This window comes from Oncorhynchus clarkii, chromosome 30 (assembly GCF_045791955.1).
Source record: "Oncorhynchus clarkii lewisi isolate Uvic-CL-2024 chromosome 30, UVic_Ocla_1.0, whole genome shotgun sequence".
Lineage (NCBI taxonomy): Eukaryota > Metazoa > Chordata > Actinopteri > Salmoniformes > Salmonidae > Oncorhynchus > Oncorhynchus clarkii.
Genome location: NC_092176.1, coordinates 42,856,725 through 42,879,104, shown reverse-complemented (window position 1 = coordinate 42,879,104; position 22,380 = coordinate 42,856,725). Strand labels below are relative to the sequence as shown.

The 22,380-nt window shown below is 41.9% G+C and overlaps 1 protein-coding gene across 1 annotated transcript in view; it reads left to right on the top strand.

Annotated features, from left to right (window-relative positions):
• The window catches only part of LOC139389360 (WD repeat and FYVE domain containing 3), a 234,931-nt gene that overhangs the window by 143,921 nt on the left and 68,630 nt on the right, over nt 1-22,380 (top strand). The window contains exons 32-40 of the mRNA XM_071136061.1: nt 1,342-1,462; nt 2,574-2,711; nt 5,669-5,748; nt 7,366-7,562; nt 16,583-16,717; nt 17,663-17,730; nt 17,860-17,971; nt 18,278-18,511; nt 21,341-21,440. Coding sequence (XP_070992162.1) covers nt 1,342-1,462; nt 2,574-2,711; nt 5,669-5,748; nt 7,366-7,562; nt 16,583-16,717; nt 17,663-17,730; nt 17,860-17,971; nt 18,278-18,511; nt 21,341-21,440 — 1,185 coding nt within the window. The remainder of the gene's footprint in view (nt 1-1,341; nt 1,463-2,573; nt 2,712-5,668; nt 5,749-7,365; nt 7,563-16,582; nt 16,718-17,662; nt 17,731-17,859; nt 17,972-18,277; nt 18,512-21,340; nt 21,441-22,380) is intronic.

Here is a 22,380-nt window from a genome sequence, read left to right as displayed (position 1 = left end):
ATTGTCACTAATTTACATATAGTTTATTGTCACTAACTAGCATATATATTATTGTCACTAACTAATATAGATATTACTGTCACCAACTAGCATAGATATTGTCACCAACTAGCATAGAGATGACTAATTTACCTAGCGATTATTGTCACTGATTTACATTGAGATTATTGCCACTAACTAGTATAGATATTATTGTCACAAACTAGCATAGAGATTATTGTCACTAACTAGCATAGAGATTATTGTCACTGATTTACATTGAGATTATTGCCACTAACTAGTATAGAGATTATTGTCACTAACTAGCATAGAGATTGTCACTAACTAGCATAGAGATTATTGTCACTAACTAGCATAGAGATTATTGTCACTAACTAGCATAGAGATTATTGTCACTAACTAGCATAGAGATTATTGTCACTAACTAGTATAGAGATTATTGTCGCTAACTAGCATAGAGATTATTGTCACTAACTAGCATAGAGATTATTGTCACTAACTAGCATAGAGATTATTGTCACTAACTAGCATAGAGATTATTGTCACTAACTAGCATAGAGATTATTGTCACTAACTAGCATAGAGATTATTGTCACTAACTAGCATAGAGATTATTGTCGCTAACTAGCATAGAGATTATTGTCACTAACTAGCATAGAGATTATTGTCACTAACTAGCATAGAGATTATTGTCACTAACTAGTATAGAGATTATTGTCGCTAACTAGCATAGAGATTATTGTCACTAACTAGCATAGAGATTATTGTCACTAACTAGCATAGAGATTATTGTCACTAACTAGTATAGAGATTATTGTCGCTAACTAGCATAGAGATTATTGTCACTAACTAGCATAGAGATTATTGTCACTAACTAGCATAGAGATTATTGTCACTAACTAGTATAGAGATTATTGTCTCTAACTAGCATAGAGATTATTGTCGCTAACTAGCATAGAGATTATTGTCACTAACTAGCATAGAGATTATTGTCGCTAACTAGCATAGAGATTATTGTCACTAACTAGCATAGAGATTGTCACAAATTTACATACAGATTTTTGTACAATGCCAAAACTATGCTGTTCTTTTCCTTTTTTGTTGATTCTAAATCGCATTAATAAAAATTTTTCCCATCACTTAATGTGTGTTTTAAGTGATGAAGACCTTGGGGGTCTCCTCTCAGTTTTCAGTACAGTAATATTATTGTAGTAATAGTAGTGGTAATATTGTCTGTTGTGTTCCAGGTAATGATGAAGACCTTGGGGGTCTCCTCTCAGTATTCAGTACAGTAATATTATTGCAGTAATAGTAGTGGTAATATTGTCTGTTGTGTTCCAGGTAATGATGAAGACCTTGGGGGTCTTCTGTCGGCCAACCTGATCCTGTTGAGGAACAGACTGCTAGACATCCTTCTCAAACTGCTCTTCACCACCAAGGAGAAATGCACCGTCAACACACAGTACGTCACAGTGTGTGTGTGTGTGTGTGTGTGTGTGTGTGCGTGCGTGCGTGCGCTGCGTCACAGAGTTTCTAAACCCAGAGGCGCAAGACTCCCAAGACTTCCGGGAACATTTGCGAAAGAGACAAAAACAGACCACACCAGGTTTTGACAAGTCAATGAGAGAAGTGAAGAATTCTCCCATTAGTTAATATTCTCCAAATGGAAAGACGCCACCTAGACTGGAGACGACGTCCTCACTAGTTTTAACATGTTATGACTCCAACCTTGTGAAAGTGACAAACTGACACGTTTTCATTTTTGTAAAAAAAAAATTAAAAAAACTTGATATCGAAAGGACTGCCTTTTTGATTTTTTTACTTACGTAGTTCGGCGCGAGATGACTGTTAGACCCGATTTACGTGTTTCTACGCATTAATTTAGCTACGCAAACGTCGCCATGACATCACCTACAACTGGGATTTCTATTGGAGAAGCAGTTTCTGCCCCTCTTCATACTGTACAGCCTTTGACTGTGTTGTGTGTAGCCTGACTGCTCTCTGTCCCCCCCTACAGGGCATGTGAGGAGTTGGTGCGTACCCTGGGCTTTGACTGTGTTGTGTGTAGCCTGACTGCTCTCTGCCCCCCCCCTACAGGGCATGTGAGGAGTTGGTGCGTACCCTGGGCTTTGACTGTGTTGTGTGTAGCCTGACTGCTCTCTGTCCCCCCCTACAGGGCATGTGAGGAGTTGGTGCGTACCCTTGGCTTTGACTGTGTTGTGTGTAGCCTGACTGCTCTCTGTCCCCCCCTACAGGGCATGTGAGGAGTTGGTGCGTACCCTGGGCTTTGACTGTGTTGTGTGTGTAGCCTGACTGCTCTCTGTCCCCCCCTACAGGGCATGTGAGGAGTTGGTGCGTACCCTGGGCTTTGACTGTGTTGTGTGTAGCCTGACTGCTCTCTGTCCCCCCCTACAGGGCTTGTGAGGAGTTGGTGCGTACCCTGGGCTTTGACTGTGTTGTGTGTAGCCTGACTGCTCTCTGTCCCCCCCTACAGGGCATGTGAGGAGTTGGTGCGTACCCTGGGCTTTGACTGTGTTGTGTGTAGCCTGACTGCTCTCTGTCCCCCCCTACAGGGCATGTGAGGAGTTGGTGCGTACCCTGGGCTTCGACTGGTTGTTGATGTTCACGGAGGAGCACCTCCACTCCAGCAGTGTGACAGCATCTCTGTGGATCCTGGTGGTTCTCCTCAGTAACCAGCCCATACTGACCAGGTCTTTGATCCTTTAATAAAAAATGCATATATACACTACCAGTCAAAAGTTGGACACATCTACTAATTCAAAGGGGTTTTCTTTATTTTTACTATTTTATACATTGTAGAATAATAGTGAAAACGAATAATAACACACATATGGAGTCATGTAGTAACCAAAAAAGTGTTAACCAAATGAAAATAGATTTTAGATTCTTTAAATTAGCCACCATTTGCCTTGATGACAGCTTTGCACACTCTTGGCATTCTCTCAACTAGCTTCATGAGGTAGTCACCTGGAATGCATTTCAATTAACGGGTGTGACTTGTTAAAAGTTAATTTGGGGAATTTCTTCCTTCTTAATGTGCTTGAGCCAATCAGTTGTGTTGTGACAAGGTTGGGGTGGTATATAGAAGATAAACCTATTTGGTAAAAGACCAAGTCCATATAATGGCAAGAACAGCTAAAATAAGCAAAGAGAAACAACAGTCCATCGTTACTTTAAGACATGAAGGTCAGTCAATACAGAAAATATTTTTCCGAACTTTTAAAAGTTCGAAAAGTTTGAAAGTGCAGTCACAAAAACCATCAAGCGCTATGATGAAACTGGCTCTCATGAGGACCGCCACAGGAAAGGAAGACCCAGAGTTACCTCTGCTGCAGATGATACGTTCATTAGAGTTACCAGCCTCAGAAATTGCAGCACAAATAAATGCTTCACACAGTTCAAGTAACAGACACATTTCAACATCAACTGTTCAGAAGAGACTGAGTGAATAAGGCCTTCATGGTCGAATTGAAACCACAACTAAAGGACACCAATAATAAGATGAGACTTGCTTGGGCCAAGAAACACGAGCGATGGACATTAGACCGGTGGAAATCTGTCCTTTGGTCTGATTAGTCCAAATGTGAGATTTTTGGTTCTAATTTTTGGTCTTTGTGAGACACAGAGTAGGTGAACGGATGATGTCCGCATGTGTGGTTCCCACAGTGAAGCATGGAGGAGGAGGTGTGATGGTGCTTTGCTGGTGGCACTCTCAGAGATTTATTTAGAGTTCAAGGCACACGTAACCAGCATGGCTACCACAGCATTCTGCAGCGATACGCCACCCCATCCCTTAGTGGGACTATCCTTTGTTTCTCAACAGGAAAATGTCCCAACACACTGATAAAAAGAGTGTGCAACGTTGTCATCAAGGCAAAGGGTGGCTACTTTGAAGAATCTGAAATATATTTTGATTTGTTTAACACTTTTTTTGGTTACGACATGATTCCATATGTGTTATTTCATAGTTTCAAATAAAATCAAAGAAATCTAATTTTATTTGTCACATGCGCCGAATACAACAGGTGGGATGGGATGGCGTATACCAGGCGACCTCACAGTGAAATGCTTACTTACAAGCACTTAACCAACCATGCAGATTTAAGAAAACACCAAAATTATATAGAAATATAACAAATTATTTAGAAGCAACAATAAAATAACAGCAGGGCGGCTATATACAGGGTGTTACGGTACAGAATCAATGTGAGGAGGCTATATACAGGGTGTTACGGTACAGAATCAATGTGAGGAGGCTATATACAGGGTGTTACGGTACAGAATCAATGTGAGGAGGCTATATACAGGGTGTTACGGTACAGAATCAATGTGAGGAGGCTATATACAGGGTGTTACGGTACAGAATCAATGTGAGGAGGCTATATACAGGGTGTACCGGTACAGAGTCAATGTGCGGGGCACCGTTTATGTTGGTAGAGGTAAAGTGACTATGCATAGATAATAAACAAGAGAGTAGCAGTAGTGTAAAAATGGGGGGTGGGGTGTGTACAATGCAAATAGTCTGGGAAGCCATTTGATTAGATGTTCAGGAGTCTTATATCTTGGGGGTAGAAGCTATTCAGAAGCCTTTTTGACCTAGACTTGGCACTCCGGTACTGGTTGCCGTGTGTTAACAGAGGGAACAGTCTATGACTAGGGTGGCTGGAGTCCTTGGCAATTTTTTGGGCCTTCTTCTGACACCGCCTGGTATAGAGGTCCTGGATGGCAGGAAGCTTGGCCCCAGTGATGTACTGGGCCGTACGCACCACCCTCTGTAGTTCCTTGCGTTCGGAGGCCGAGCAGTTGCCATACCAGGCAGTGATGCAACCCGTCAAGATGCTCTCGATGGTGCAGCTGTAGAACCTTTTGAGGATCTGTGTACCCATGCCAAATCTTTTCAGTCTCCTGAATAGGTGTTGTCGTGCCCTCTTCATGACTGCCGTGGTGTGTTTGGACCATGTTAGTTTGTTGGTGATGTGAACACCAAGGAACTTGAAGCTCTCAACCTGCTCCACCACAGCCCCGTCGATGAGAATGGGGGCGTACTCGGTCCTCCTTTTCCTGTATTCCACAATCATCTTGTTTATCTTGATCACGTTGAGGGAGAGGTTGTTATTCTGGCACCACCCAGCCAGGTCTCTGACCTCCTCCCTATAGGCTGTCTCGTCGTTGTCGGTGACCAGGCCTACCACTGTTGTGTCGTCGGCAAACTTAATGATGGTTGTTGGAGTCGTGCCTGGCCACGCAGTCATGAGTGAACAGGGAGTACAGGAGGGGACTGAGCCTGCACCTCTGAGGGGCCCCCGTGTTGAGGATCAGCGTGGCAAATGGGTTGTTACCTACACTTACCACCTGGGGGCGGCCCGTCAGGAAGTCCAGGATCCAGTTGCAGAGGGAGGTGTTTAGTCCCAGGGTCCTTAGCTTAGTGATAATGTCTTTACTATTATTCTACAATGTAGAAAATAGTTAAAAAAATAAAAACCCTTGAATGAGAAGGTGTGTCCAAACTTTTGACTCGTACTGTATTTAGATTGAATATTAACAACGATTGTCACACACATGATCTGTCAAAAACATTACATTTCACATTGTCAGGAATTCCCCTGATCATCCATATCATGATTTTACATTTATTTGACCTGCCCAGGTTCAAAGAGGGACTGACAGGAGGCGAATGGCTGGACCACACTGACTCTGTCCTCACCAACAAGATCGGCACCGTGATGGGTGAGTAGAGTGACGTGTGTGTGTGTGTGTGTGTTGGATTTTGTGTAGGTGAGTCAATGTATAGATACAAGTTTTAAAAACCCAACATAATAGAACTGTTTACTGTGCAGGATATAGAATGTACCATAATATAGATATAGAATGTACCCTAAAATAATATAGATATAGAATGTACCATAATATTATATAGATATAGAATGTAGCATAATTGAATAGAACTGTTTACTGTGCAGGATATAGAATGTAACATAATATAGATATAGAATGTAGCATATACATGTTTACTGTGCAGGATATAGAATGTGACATAATATAGATATAGAATGTAACATAATATAACTGTTTGCTGTGCAGGATATAGAATGTACCATAATAGAGTAGAACTGTTTACTGTGCAGTATATAGAATGTGACATAATAGAACTGTTTACTGTGCAGGATATAGAATGTACCATAATAGAGTAGAACTGTTTACTGTGCAGGATATAGAATGTACCATAATAGAGTAGAACTGTTTACTGTGCAGGATATAGAATGTACCATAATAGAATATAACTGTTTACTGTGCAGGATATAGAATGTACCATAATAGAATATAACTGTTTACTGTGCAGGATATAGAATGTAACATAATAGAGTAGAACTGTTTACTGTGCAGGATATAGAATGTGACATAATATAAATGTTTACTGTGCAGGATATAGAATGTACCATAATAGAGTAGAACTGTTTACTGTGCAGGATATAGAATGTACCATAATAGAATAGAACTGTTTACAGGATATAGAATGTGACATGCTGCCCCCCTCAGCCCCTTGCCCATCCGTCATTACCTTTGGATGAGGATGGCTTTTGATGCTTCTTTGTTTGTTTATAATGTCTATCTTGAAACAGGTCTCTCTTCCAAAAGAGATTTTATCTCAATGAAACTAACCTGTGTAACTAAAGGTAAAACTCTGAATAGAATAGAATACTTTAATATCCCATAGTGCACTTCAATATTCCGTCTGCTCTGCAACAAAGTACAGGCATACCCACATGTGCTTCGACCCAGCTTGCATAGAAAGGGAAAAGTACAGGCATACCCACATGTGCTTCGACCCAGCTTGCATAGAAAGGGAAAAGTACAGGCATAACCACATGTGCTTCGACCCAGCTTGCATAGAAAGGGAAAAGTACAGGCATACCCACATGTGCTTCGACCCAGCTTGCATAGAAAGGGAAAAGTACAGGCATACCCACATGTGCTTCGACCCAGCTTGCATAGAAAGGGAAAAGTACAGGCATAACCACATGTGCTTCGACCCAGCTTGCATAGAAAGGGAAAAGTACAGGCATACCCACATGTGCTTCGACCCAGCTTGCATAGAAAGGGAAAAGTACAGGCGTAGTTAGCACACATCAATGACGGTTTCCTAACTGTTAGCTAGTTGTAGTCTATTGTAAGAATGGGGATGTGAGTCTTCCTGCTTTTCTGACATTTATCCTCTATTCAAATAACTGGCCTATCCCCTATCTAAAATCCAAATCCATTACATTTTTCCCCTGAAGTTTTCCTGATCACAACCCTGATTCGCAGTTTCCCCAACCTCTCCTTCCTCTCCTCTCTCCTCCTCAGGCTTCAACGTGGGCCGCAGCGCCGGCGGTCGCTCCACGCTACGGGAGATCAACCGAGACGCCTGCCATTTCCCAGGGTTCCCTGTTCTGCAGACGCTGCTGCCGAAACACACCAACGTCCCCGAGCTCTACTTCCTGCTGATGGCCCTGTTCCTGCAACAACCCGTCACAGAGCTGCCGGACAGCCTCCAGGTACATGTTAGTACACAACTTTTTATCATTACTTCTTACTAAAAACCTCTTTTCCATACTCTACTAGCTAGTGTTTCCTCTAGTTAAAACCTCTTTTCCATACTGTACCAGCTAGTGTTTCCTCTAGTTAAAACCTCTTTTCCATACTGTACCAGCTAGTGTTTCCCATAGATTTGTGTCGAGGTTACTGTGTCCATGTTAGTAAACAAACCTTTTTCGTTCTTATCTATCATTTTATCGTAAAACCTAATTTATGTCGTACTATCTAGCCAGTGTTTCCCCTAGTTAGTTTGTTTCCAGGTGGGGCGCCTCAGGCAGCTCTGCCCAAAATTAACAATCTATGATCTCATTAGTTACTTAGAACAATTATAACAATACCTGACAGTAATTTAGCCGTGTAGTATTAGTCTAATATTGTTTTGTAATATATATAGGATTAGTAGTATAACATTATAATATATATAGTACAATATAATATTAGTCCCTCTTTGTGGCACCTGACCACACGACTGAACAGTAGTCCAGGTGTGACAAAACTAGGGCCTGTAGGACCTGCCTTGGTGATAGTGTTGTTAAGAAGGTAGAAACTAGGGCCTGTAGGACCTGCCTTGTTGATAGTGTTGTTAAGAAGGTAGAAACTAGGGCCTGTAGGACCTGCCTTGTTGATAGTGTTGTTAAGAAGGTAGAAACTAGGGCCTGTAGGACCTGCCTTGTTGATAGTGTTGTTAAGAAGGTAGAAACTAGGGCCTGTAGGACCTGCCTTGTTGATAGTGTTGTTAAGAAGGTAGAAACTAGGGCCTGTAGGACCTGCCATGTTGATAGTGTTGTTAAGAAGGTAGAAACTAGGGCCTGTAGGACCTGCCTTGTTGATAGTGTTGTTAAGAAGGTAGAAACTAGGGCCTGTAGGACCTGCCTTGTTGATAGTGTTGTTAAGAAGGTAGAAACTAGGGCCTGTAGGACCTGCCATGTTGATAGTGTTGTTAAGAAGGTAGAAACTAGGGCCTGTAGGACCTGCCTTGTTGATAGTGTTGTTAAGAAGGTAGAAACTAGGGCCTGTAGGACCTGCCTTGTTGATAGTGTTGTTAAGAAGGTAGAAACTAGGGCCTGTAGGACCTGCCATGTTGATAGTGTTGTTAAGAAGGTAGAAACTAGGGCCTGTAGGACCTGCCATGTTGATAGTGTTGTTAAGAAGGTAGAAACTAGGGCCTGTAGGACCTGCCATGTTGATAGTGTTGTTAAGAAGGTAGAAACTAGGGCCTGTAGGACCTGCCTTGTTGACAGTGCTGTTAAGAAGGTAGAGCATCGCTTTATTATAGACAGACTTCTCCCCATCTTAGCTACTGTTGTATCAATATGTTTTGACCATGACAGTTTACAAGTTTAGTCACCTCAACCTGCTCAATTTTCACATTATTTATTAAAAGATTTAGTTTAGGGTTTAGTGAATGATTTGTCCCAAATACCATGCTTTTAGTTTTTGAAATATTTAGGACTAACGTATTCCTTGCCACCCATTCTGAAACTAACTGCGGATATTTAAGTGTTGCAGTCATTTCAGTCGCTGTAGTGGCTGACGTGTATAGTGTTGAGTCATCCACCTACATGGACACACTGGCTTTACTCAAAGCCAGTGGCATGTCATTAGTAAGGGTTTAAAAAAAGTGAGGGGCCTAGACAGCTGCCCTGGGGAATTCCTGATTCTACCTGGATTATGTTGGAGGGGCTTCCATTAAAGAACACCCTCTGTGTTCTGTTAGACAGGTAATTCTTTATCCACATTATAGCAGAGGGTGTAAAAGCATCACACATATGTTTTTCCAGCAGCAGACTATGATCGATAATGTCAAAAGCCACATTGAAGTCTAGCAAAACATCCCCCACAATATTTTTATCATTAGCTTCTCTCAGCCAGTCATCAGTCATTTGTGTAAGTGCTGTGCTTGTTGAATGTCCAATTTGTTTACTTTAAAATAGCATTTTATCTTGTCAAATAAATGCAGACCCTAATGTATGGATTTCACAAGATCCAGAGCATCCCATGTCGTGTGTAGCTTATGCCTGCCCATAACATAACCCCACCGCCACCATGGTGCACATTGTTCACAACATTGATATCAGCAAACCGCGCACCCACACAACGCCATACAACGCTGTCTGCCATCTGCCCGGATCACACTTCTCCAGCATGCCAGGGGCCATCGAAGGTGAGCATTAGCACGCAGATGAGCTTCCCTGGGAAGGTTTTGTGACAGTTTTTGCCGAAATTCTTCAGTTGTGCAAACCTACAATTTCATCAGCTGTCTGGGTGGTTTGTCTCAGACCCTGCCGCAGGTGATTAAGCCGGATGTGGAGGTCCTGGGCTTGTGTGGTTACACATGGTATGCGGTTGTGAGGCAGATTGGATGTACTGTCAAATTGTCTAAAACAATGTTGGAGGCGGCTTATGATAGAGAAATTAACATAAAATTCTCTGGCAACAGCTCTAGTAGATATTTCTGCAATCAGCATGCCAATTGCGCGTTATCTATGGCGTTGTGTTGATGGAGGACTGTGGTAACACTGATGAACCTGGAGGACTGTGGTAACACTGATGATGATTCTGGAGGACTGTGGGACATGGTCAAAGGCTTTATTTGGTCATACTCTACCTCGTTGTCATCCAATTTAAACCAATCAACCAACACAACATTACAGAATTAGAAGACCAATCATGACACCTTGAAACGTCTCTCCACAAGCTATCCTTGATCGGCAGATTATCAGAAAATAAATTAATTTATCATGTAAACGCCGGGCAGAAACTCTCATTCACGTAGCATGTTTATTTTTCAAATGTTCATAGGGCTCATCCAAGCCAATCTATTATTAGCTCAATAAATGATCTATTAGCCGACAAAAAAACTTTGCAAATATAACTTCCATTAAATCAATGGATGGTACCATACAGTGACCCGTTATTAATCAATTCAAAACTCTGGGATTTCTATGGTCATTTTGTCTAGATCTGAGATCTCTGCCGACCTGCAACACTTGAGGCCCCTTGTCGCTCTGATGGAACTAAAATAAACCATACAAACCATGATCAGCGGGAAATCCCTGGGGTTTGTTGGAAACCTCCAGAGTTCTTTCTATCCTTATGGACAATTTTTTTTACATCAACTGATTCTAGACATGATTCAATAGAGACGTGAACACTGATATAATTTAATTACAGCTGTGTATCCGGATATAAAATCAACACAGGACAAAATCTGCTCTATTGTCCCTGAACGAGAGCCGCCCCCTCAACATCCCTAGAGTACACAATTTCTGCTGCCTGGGAATACAAATCTATCCTGTTGCAATCTATAGTCAAAAAACAAGTTCAAACCCATCTTAAGAAGCATAGACTGTGATGTGGAAAGATGGGGAGCAAGTACCTCAACTTTTTTCCAGTCTCAATAATTAAAATGAATATGTTGCCACGAATCACCTTTTATATATATATTATATTATATTTTATATATATTTTATAGTTCAATGATGCCTCTTTCACCACCAGGCCACGTTCTTTACTTGCTAAATAGGAAACGCCCTTGTATTACATTATCTACACTTCAAATCTATTTTGGGGTTTTCCTCTTGGTTAAATACTGAAACAGCTGTGTCCTGGAGGAAAAGCGAGATCCCCTCACAGACTCCAAAACATCATTTTTGGCGCCCCCTGGAGCAGAAACGAGTTCCCCCTCACAGACTCCAAGACATAATTGGTATCACACTCAAACACTGCAAACTGTAATTCGACCCTATCACCTCACAATTTATCTCAGTCTGATGCCTGGTTGGTAAACAAACCAATCTCACCATCCTCACCTTCCTTTAGTTCACAACCACGCTGTCCACCTAGGTGTCCACCTTATTATCAACTAGTATGGGTTACTAATATGACTGGGATTATACTTTTGGCTGCTGGACAATAAGATCATATTGATTTGAAAACCAATGGTGTTTTAAGTGTGTAAATTAATTCCTAATCATTTTATCGTAAAACCTAATTTATGTCGTACTATCTAGCCAGTGTTTCCCCTAGTTAGTTTGTTTCCAGGTGGGGCACCTCAGGCAGCTCTGCCCAAAATTAACAATCTATGATCTCATTAGTTACTTAGAACAATTATAACAATACATTTGACAGTAATTTAGCCGTATAGTATTAGTCTAATATTGTTTTGTAATATATATAGGATTAGTAGTATAACATTATAATATATATAGTACAATATAATATTAGTCCCTCTTTGTGGCACCTGACCACACGACTGAACAGTAGTCCAGGTGTGACAAAACTAGGGCCTGTAGGACCTGCCTTGGTGATAGTGTTGTTAAGAAGGTAGAAACTAGGGCCTGTAGGACCTGCCTTGGTGATAGTGTTGTTAAGAAGGTAGAAACTAGGGCCTGTAGGACCTGCCATGTTGATAGTGTTGTTAAGAAGGTAGAAACTAGGGCCTGTAGGACCTGCCTTGTTGATAGTGTTGTTAAGAAGGTAGAAACTAGGGCCTGTAGGACCTGCCATGTTGATAGTGTTGTTAAGAAGGTAGAAACTAGGGCCTGTAGGACCTGCCTTGTTGGTAGTGTTGTTAAGAAGGTAGAAACTAGGGACTGTAGGACCTGCCTTGTTGATAGTGTTGTTAAGAAGGTAGAAACTAGGGCCTGTAGGACCTGCCTTGTTGATAGTGTTGTTAAGAAGGTAGAAACTAGGGCCTGTAGGACCTGCCATGTTGATAGTGTTGTTAAGAAGGTAGAAACTAGGGCCTGTAGGAACTAGGGCCTGTAGGACCTGCCTTGTTGACAGTGCTGTTAAGAAGGTAGAGCATCGCTTTATTATAGACAGACTTCTCCCCATCTTAGCTACTGTTGTATCAATATGTTTTGACCATGACAGTTTACAAGTTTAGTCACCTCAACCTGCTCAATTTTCACATTATTTATTAAAAGATTTAGTTTAGGGTTTAGTGAATGATTTGTCCCAAATACCATGCTTTTAGTTTTTTAAATATTTAGGACTAACTTATTCCTTGCCACCCATTCTGAAACTAACTGCGGATATTTAAGTGTTGCAGTCATTTCAGTCGCTGTAGTGGCTGACGTGTATAGTGTTGAGTCATCCACCTACATGGACACACTGGCTTTACTCAAAGCCAGTGGCATGTCATTAGTAAGGGTTTAAAAAAAAGTGAGGGGCCTAGACAGCTGCCCTGAGGAATTCCTGATTCTACCTGGATTATGTTGGAGGGGCTTCCATTAAAGAACACCCTCTGTGTTCTGTTAGACAGGTAACTCTTCATCCACAATATAGCAGGGGGTGTAAAGCCAGAACACATACGTTTTTCCAGCAGCGGACTATGATCGATAATGTCAAAAGCCGCATTGAAGTCTAGCAAAACATCCCCCACAATATTTTTATCATTAGCTTCTCTCAGCCAATCATCAGTCATTTGTGTAAGTGCTGTGCTTGTTGAATGTCCAATTTGTTTACTTTAAAATAGCATGTTATCTTGTCAAATAAATGTAGACCCTAATGTATGGATTTCACAAGATCCAGAGCATCCCATGTCGTGTGTAGCTTATGCCTGCCCATAACATAACCCCACCGCCACCATGGTGCACATTGTTCACAACATTGATATCAGCAAACCGCGCACCCACACAACGCCATGCAACGCTGTCTGCCATCTGCCCGGATCACACTTCTCCAGCATGCCAGGGGCCATCAAAGGTGAGCATTAGCACGCAGATGAGCTTCCCTGGGAAGGTTTTGTGACAGTTTTTGCCGAAATTCTTCAGTTGTGCAAACCCACAGTTTCATCAGCTGTCTGGGTGGTTTGTCTCAGACCCTGCCGCAGGTGATTAAGCCGGATGTGGAGGTCCTGGGCTTGTGTGGTTACACATGGTATGCGAGGCAGATTGGATGTACTGTCAAATTGTCTAAAACGATGTTGGAGGCGGCTTATGGTAGAGCAATTAACATTAAATTCTCTGACAACAGCTCTGGTAGATATTTCTGCAGTCAGCATGCCAATTGTGCGTTATCTATGGCGTTGTGTTGATGGAGGACTGTGGTAACACTGATGATGAACCTGGAGGACTGTGGTAACACTGATGATGAACCTGGAGGACTGTGGGACATGGTCAAAGGCTTTATTAGGTCATACTCTACCTCGTTGTCATCCAATTTAAACCAATCAACCAACACAACATTACAGAATTAGAAGACCAATTATGACAACTTGAAACGTCTCTCCACAAGCTATCCTTGATCGGCAGATTATCCGAAAATAAATAAATGTATCATGTAAACGCCGGGCAGAAACTCTCATTCACATAGCATGTTTCTTTTTAAAATGTTCATAGGGCTCATCCAAGCCAATCTATTATTAGCTCAATAAATGATCTATTAGCCGACAAAAAAACTTTCAAATATAACTTCCATTAAATCAATGGATGGTACCATACAGTGACCCGTCGTTATTAATCAATTCAAAACTCTGGGATTTCTATGGTCATTTTGTCTAGATCTGAGATCTCTGCCGACCTGCAACACTTGAGGCCCCCTGTCGCTCTGATGGAACTAAAATAATCCATACAAACAATGATCAGCGGGAAATCCCTGGGGTTTGTTTCTATCCTTATGGACAATTTTTTTACATCAACTGATTCTAGACACGATTCAATAGAGACGTGAACACTGATACCATTTCTTTAATATTGAAAAAAAAAGGATAAGGACCAGAATGTAGGAATTATCGATTTTGAACGCTGATATCAAATTCGTATGCGACGATTCTCCCCCCGTCTTCTTCAACGTTCTTGTTACTTATTAATCACACAAGACACAGACTGATTTTTTTAATCAAAACCAGACTTGCAACGCAGTCTGCTCCATATTACCGATGGGTCCATGAATACTGACTCACTGTCGGCCATATTGCCATCGGACGTAGAAAAAGCCATTGATCACTTAGAGCGGCAATATTTATGTTCTACGCTGTATGGACATTGGGGAACAATTCATATCCCTGGTTTAAGTCCTTTTTGCCATTCCTTTTGCCATAGTACAACCTGGCAAAATATGCTCATGCCAATTTACCATAGGCAGTCTAATGCTTGTTGTTCTCCCTGGATCCTCCGGCGCAGGCTGTCTGCCCAATCACAACATCATGAGCTTGTTGTTCTCCCTGGAACCTCCTGCGCAGGCTGTCTGCCAGCCAATCACAACATCATGAGCTTGCCTAGGTGATATTAAATAAATAAATGAGCCCATTTTACTGTACTTGGCACAGACCACCACATATCTCTGTATGCAGACTGATGTACTGCTCTACGTGGGCACCTGAGTCGTTACCAGTCTTTTTGTTTAGAACTACAGCTGTGTATCTGGATATAAAATCAACACAGGACAAAATCTGCTCTGTTGTCCCTGAACGACATCCCTAGAGTACACAATTTCTGCTGCCTGGGAATATAAATCTATCCTGTTGCAATCTATAGTCAAAAAACAAGTTCAAACCCATCTTAAGAAGCATAGACTGTGATGTGGAAAGATGGGGAGCAAGTACCTCAACTTTTTTCCAGTCTCAATAATTAAAATGAATATGTTGCCACGAATCACCTTTTATATATATATATTATATTATATTTTATATATATTTTATAGTTCAATGATGCCTCTTTCACCACCAGGCCACGTTCTTTACTTGCTAAATAGGACACGCCCTTGTATTACATTATCTACACTTCAAATCTATTTTGGGGTTTTCCTCTTGGTTAAATACTGAAACAGCTGTGTCCTGGAGGAAAAGCGAGATCCCCTCACAAACTCCAAAACATCATTTTTGGCGCCCCCTGGAGCAGAAACGAGTTCCCCCTCACAGACTCCAAGACATAATTGGTATCACACTCAAACACTGCAAACTGTAATTCGGCCCTATCACCTCACAATTTATCTCAGTCTGATGCCTGGTTAGTAAACAAACCAAAACCAATCTCACCATCCTCACCTTCCTTTAGTTCACAACCACGCTGTCCACCTAGGTGTCCACCTTATTATCAACTAGTATGGGTTACTAAAATGACTGGGATTATGCTTTTGACTGCTGGACAATAAGATAATATTGATTTGAAAACCAATGGTGTATTAAGTGTGTAAATTAATTCCCTCAACATTTCTATGGTCGTATTTTGTCAAGGGTTGGCTAGGCTAGGGTTGGCTAGGCTAGTGTTGGCTAGGCTAGTGTTGGCTAGGCTAGGGTTGGCTAGGCTAGTGTTGGCTAGGCTAGGGTTGGCTAGGCTAGGGTTGGCTAGGCTAGGGTTGGCTAGGCTAGGGTTGGTTAGGCTAGGGTTGGCTAAGCTAGGGTTGGTTAGGCTAGGGTTGGCTAGGCTAGGGTTGGTTAGGCTAGGGTTGGTTAGGCTAGGGTTGGCTGGGCTAGGGTTGGTTAGGCTAGGGTTGGCTAAGCTAGGGTTGGCTAGGCTAGGGTTGGTTAGGCTAGGGTTGGTTAGGCTAGGGTTGGCTAGGCTAGGGTTGGTTAGGCTAGGGTTGGCTAAGCTAGGGTTGGTTAGGTTAGGCTACTTTGAAACAAGTTAATAAATGCTTCATAAACATGTATAAAACGTCCAGGTTTTAATCAGTTATGTTTATAGTTAAATAATTTCAAAATGCTCAACACCTCTTCTCAAATTCAAGGTGGGTAGGGTGAACAACAGGCACTGTCCGGTCATGTGATCATTTGGACATGAGGCTTTAGCCAATCACATACACTTTGACATTTAGGCTTTTTAAAATGTATGTACATGAAAAATAGATTAGAATATTATTTAAATTGGGTCTTTCTGATCCAATTCTGATTGGAGTAATTGTTTGATATTGTGATATGTGTGATTTAAAAAAAAAAAAACTTTAATTTAAATTCTTCTTGTCTCGGACAAGAGGACATCGTTAATGTGTAACCCTGCTGAGTGTTACCCCAGCCTCTGTGTTCTGTGTTTTGTGTTAGTTTGACCTGGACTCTATCTGGACCTTTATCTTTGGGGTCCCTGCTTCCAGCGCCACCATAGTGGGATCCATCCACAGTGTCTGCACCGAGGCTGGCTTCCTGTTACTGGGGATGCTGAGGAGCATGCTCAACCTGGTGAGAGGAGGAAGAGGAGAGAGAGAGCGTGGGAAGGATAGAGGAGATGAGGAGTGGAGGGAGGAGAGAGAAAGGAGGACAACCCAATCCTTTTTCCATGTAGACGAGCTACTAGATTCACTTCTACAACCAGATGACGTTCTGTCTATGGGATAGTTCTGTCTATGGACAGAGAAAGATACGGGATAGTTCTGTCTATGGGGATAGAGAAAGATATGGGATAATTCTGTCTATGGATAGAGAAAGATATGGAATAGTTCTGTCTATGGACAGAGAAAGATATGGGATAGTTCTGTCTGGACAGAGCAAGATATGGGATAGTTCTGTCTATGGATAGAGAAAGATATGGGATAGTTCTGTCTATGGACAGAGAAAGATACGGGATAGTTCTGTCTATGGACAGAGAAAGATATGGGATAGTTCTGTCTATGGACAGAGAAAGATATGGGATAGTTCTGACTATGGACAGAGCAAGATATGGGATAGTTCTGTCTATGGGATAGTTCTGTCTATGGGATAGTTCTGTCTATGGGATAGAGAAAGATATGGGATAGTTCTGTCTATGGGATAGTTCTGTCTATGGGATAGTTCTGTCTATGGGATAGTTCTGTCTATGGATAGAGAAAGATACGGGATAGTTCTGTCTATGGACAGAGAAAGATATGGGATAGTTCTGTCTATGGACAGAGAAAGATACAGGATAGTTCTGTCTATGGACAGAGAAAGATACGAGATAGTTCACCCTAAATAACATGTTGGTTTCCTTATCCTGTTAGCAGTCTTAAGGAGAGGCAGCAATCCATCCATGGTTGAGTTTACCTAGCTTGCTGTCACCAAATGTCATATAACTGCTGGATCTTCTTCTACCACCAAATGTTAGCTTCATAGAGCTCCTCGATCTTCTTCTACCATCAAATGACGTTGTGCTTTTCTTCGTCCTCTTAGCCGTGGCAGTCTGAGGAAGAGGGTTCGTGGCTGAGGGAGTACCCGGTGACTCTGATGCAGTTCTTCAGGTACCTGTATCACATATATAATGATAAAATATTTAAAATAATCTACATCATAAATAATAGTCATAATGTATATATATATATATATATATATATATATAATATCACTAATGAGTGATTTTATTATTACAGGTACCTGTATCACAACGTCCCAGACCTGGCCCAAATGTGGCACAGCCCAGAGTTCCTGTGTGTCCTGGCTGCCTCAGTCTTCCCCTTCAACATCAGGCCCTACTCTGAGATGGTGAGAGGCTCAACTGTATCCAAATGTAGAATTTTTTTTTTTCCCTGTGTGTGTTTTCTACAGTAGCTATGTGTTTGTTCTCTGAGCTCAATCTAATCCTCTCCTCTCTCCCTCCCTCCCTCTCCTCTCCTCTCCTCTCCTCTCCTCTCCTCTCCTCTCCTCTCCTCTCCTCTCCTCTCCTCTCCTCTCCTCTCCTCCCTCCCTCCCTCTCTCCCTCTCCTCTCTCCCTCTCCTCTCTCCCTCCCTCTCTCTCCTCTCTCTCTCCCTCTCCTCTCTCCCTCTCCTCTCTCTCCTCTCCTCTCTCAGGTGAGTGACCTGGATGATGAAGCAGGGTCACCAACGGAAGAATTCAAGGCCTTCACCGCCGACACGGGCATGAACCGTAGCCAATCGGAATACTGCAACGTGGGTTCGAAGACCTACCTGACCAATCATCCGGCCAAGAAGTATGTGTTTGACTTCATGAAGGTGCTGATCATGGACAACCTGTGTCTGACTCCGGCCAACAAACAGACGTCCACCATAGACCTACTGTTAGAGGTGAGACAAATCAATCAAATGTATTTATGAAGCCCTTTTTTACATCAGCTGTTGTCACAAAGTACTATCCTGACAGCAACCGGTGGGATTTAATTGCTATTAGTTGATCATCTAGATTAAGGGTTGCAAAAATCTGGGAACGCTCCCAAAGGAATTTCTGGAAAACGGGGGAATTTTGGTTTAAGTTTCTAGATGTTTGCAACCCTTAATCTAGCTATTGTGTCAGGAAAGTGGCAATCTGCAGTTCAAATCAAATGTATTTCTATAGCCCTTCGTACATCAGCTGATATCTCAATGTGCTGTACAGAAACCCAGCCTAAAACCCCAAACAGCAAGCAATGCAGGTGTAGAAGCACGGTGGCTAGGGAAAAACTCCCTAGAAAGGCCAGAACCTAGGAAGAAACCTAGAGAGGAACCAGGCTATGAGGGGTGGCCAGTCCTCTTCTGGCTGTGCCGGGTGGAGATTATAACAGAACATGGCCAAGATGTTCAAATGTTCATAAATGACCAGCATGGTCCAATAATAATAAGGCAGAACAGTTGAAACTGGAGCAGCAGCACGGCCAGGTGGACTGGGGACAGCAAGGAGTCATCATGTCAGGTAGTCCTGAGGCATGGTCCTAGGGCTCAGGTCCTCCGAGAGAGAGATAGAAAGAGAGAAGGAGAGAATTAGAGAACGCACACTTAGATTCACACGGACACCGAATAGGACAGGAGAAGTACTCCAGATATAACAAATTGACCCTAGCCCCCCGACACATAAACTACTGCAGCATAAATACTGAAGGCTGAGACAGGAGGGATCAGGAGACACTGTGGCCCCATCCGAGGACACCCCCGGACAGGGCCAAACAGGAAGGATATAACCCCACCCACTTTGCCAAAGCACAGCCCCCACACCACTAGAGGGATATCTTCAACCACCAACTTACCATCCTGAGACAAGGAGAACCCAAAATATCAGCTTGTTTTTCTCCAATGTTTAAACATTGTAAATGTAAACAAACACTGTAGATCCCCATAACATGGTTACAACTATCATGTTGATATCATGGATGGTCAGTCCTATATATCCCCATAACATGGTTACAACTATCATGTTGATATCATGGATGGTCAGTCCTGTATATCCTCATAACATGGTTACAACTATCATGTTGATATCATGGATGGTCAGTCCTGTATATCCTCATAACATGGTTACAACTATCATGTTGATATCATGGTGGGCAGTCATATCCTTATAACATGGTTACAACTATCATGTTGATATCATGGATGGTCAGTCATATCCTCATAACATGGTTACAACTATCATGTTGATATCACGGATGGTCAGTCCTGTATATCCTCATAACATGGTTACAACTATCATGTTGATATCATGGATGGTCAGCCCTGTATATCCTCATAACATGGTTACAACTATCATGTTGATATCATGGATGGTCAGTCCTGTATATCCTCATAACATGGTTACAACTATCATGTTGATATCATGGATGGTCAGTCCTGTATATCCTCATAACATGGTTACAACTATCATGTTTATATCATGGTGGGCAGTCCTGTATAGTCTCATAACATGGTTACAACTATCATGTTGATATCATGGATGGTCAGTCATATCCTCATAACATGGTTACAACTATCATGTTGATATCATGGTGGGCAGTCCTGTATATCCTCATAACATGGTTACAACTATCATGTTGATATCATGGATGGTCAGTCCTGTATATCCTCATAACATGGTTACAACTATCATGTTGATATCATGGTGGGCAGTCATATCCTTATAACATGGTTACAACTATCATGTTGATATCATGGATGGTCAGTCATATCCTCATAACATGGTTACAACTATCATGTTGATATCACGGATGGTCAGTCCTGTATATCCTCATAACATGGTTACAACTATCATGTTGATATCATGGATGGTCAGCCCTGTATATCCTCATAACATGGTTACAACTATCATGTTGATATCATGGATGGTCAGTCCTGTATATCCTCATAACATGGTTACAACTATCATGTTGATATCATGGATGGTCAGTCCTGTATATCCTCATAACATGGTTACAACTATCATGTTTATATCATGGTGGGCAGTCCTGTATAGTCTCATAACATGGTTACAACTATCATGTTGATATCATGGATGGTCAGTCATATCCTCATAACATGGTTACAACTATCATGTTGATATCATGGTGGGCAGTCCTGTATATCCTCATAACATGGTTACAACTATCATGTTGATATCATGGATGGTCAGTCCTGTATATCCTCATAACATGGTTACAACTATCATGTTGATATCATGGATGGTAAGTCATATCCTCATAACATGGTTACAACTATCATGTTGATATCACGGATGGTCAGTCCTGTATATCCTCATAACATGGTTACAACTATCATGTTGATATCATGGTGGACAGTCCTGTATATCCTCATAACATGGTTACAACTATCATGTTGATATCATGGATGGTCAGTCCTGTATATCCTCATAACATGGTTACAACTATCATGTTGATATCATGGATGGTCAGTCCTGTAACTCCTCATAACATGGTTACAACTATCATGTTGATATAATGGATGGTCAGTCCTGTATATCCTCATAACATGGTTACAACTATCATGTTGATATCATGGTGGGCAGTCCTGACATCATAGTTTTGTCTATTAATCTGAGAATGGTTACATTTCTCCAGGCCAATACCTCATCTTTTTAACCAAAACAGGCGAGGAGGGCGTTTTGTTATCGTTTCAACGGTTGATTCGTGCTTTAACGTAGAGTTGTCTCCCCAGGCGTCCCCAGAGCGCTCCACCAGGACTCAGCAGAAAGAGTTCCAGTCCCACATCCTGGACTCTGTCATGGAACACCTGCTGGCTGCTGATGTCCTCCTAGGTACTTACACACACACACCACACCACACCACACCACACCACACCACACCACACACCACACCACACCACACACACACACCACACACTGCTCTACGAATCAGAGAAGAACCCTACAGAACACAATACTCAGCCAATCAGAGAAGAACCCTACTAAACACAATAATCAGCCAATCACAGAAGAATCCTACTAAACACAATAATCAGCCAATCAGAGAAGAACCCTACTAAACACAATAATCAGCCAATCAGAAAATAACCCTAAAGAACACAATAATTAGCCAATCAGAGAAGAACCCTACTAAACACAATAATCAGCCAATCAGAGAAGAACCCTACTAAACACAATAATCAGCCAATCAGAAAATAACCCTACAGAACACAATAATTAGCCAATCAGAGAAGAACCCTACTAAACACAATAATCAGCCAATCACAGAAGAATCCTACTAAACACAATAATCAGCCATTCAGAAAATAACTCTACAGAACACAATAATCAGCCAATCAGAAAATAACCCTACAAAACACAATAATCGGCCAATCAGAGAAGAACCCTACTAAACACAATAATTGGCCAATCAGAGAAGAACCCTACAAAACACAATAATCGGCCAATCAGAAAAGAACCCTACAATAATCAGCCAATCAGAGAAGAACCCTACAATAATCAGCAAAGGGCAAAAGGCTGGAGATCTCCAGAGCCGCCTCCTACTCCAACAGGCTGACGAAGACATCCTCAAAGCTTGAATACCCATCTAACCACCTGTAGTCTCCATTCTATAATATACCCATCTAACCACCTGTAGTCTCCAGTCTATAATATACCCATCTAACCACCTGTAGTCTCCATTCTATAATATACCCATCTAACCACCTGTAGTCTCCAGTCTATAATATACCCATCTAACTACCTGTAGTCTCCATTCTATAATATACCCATC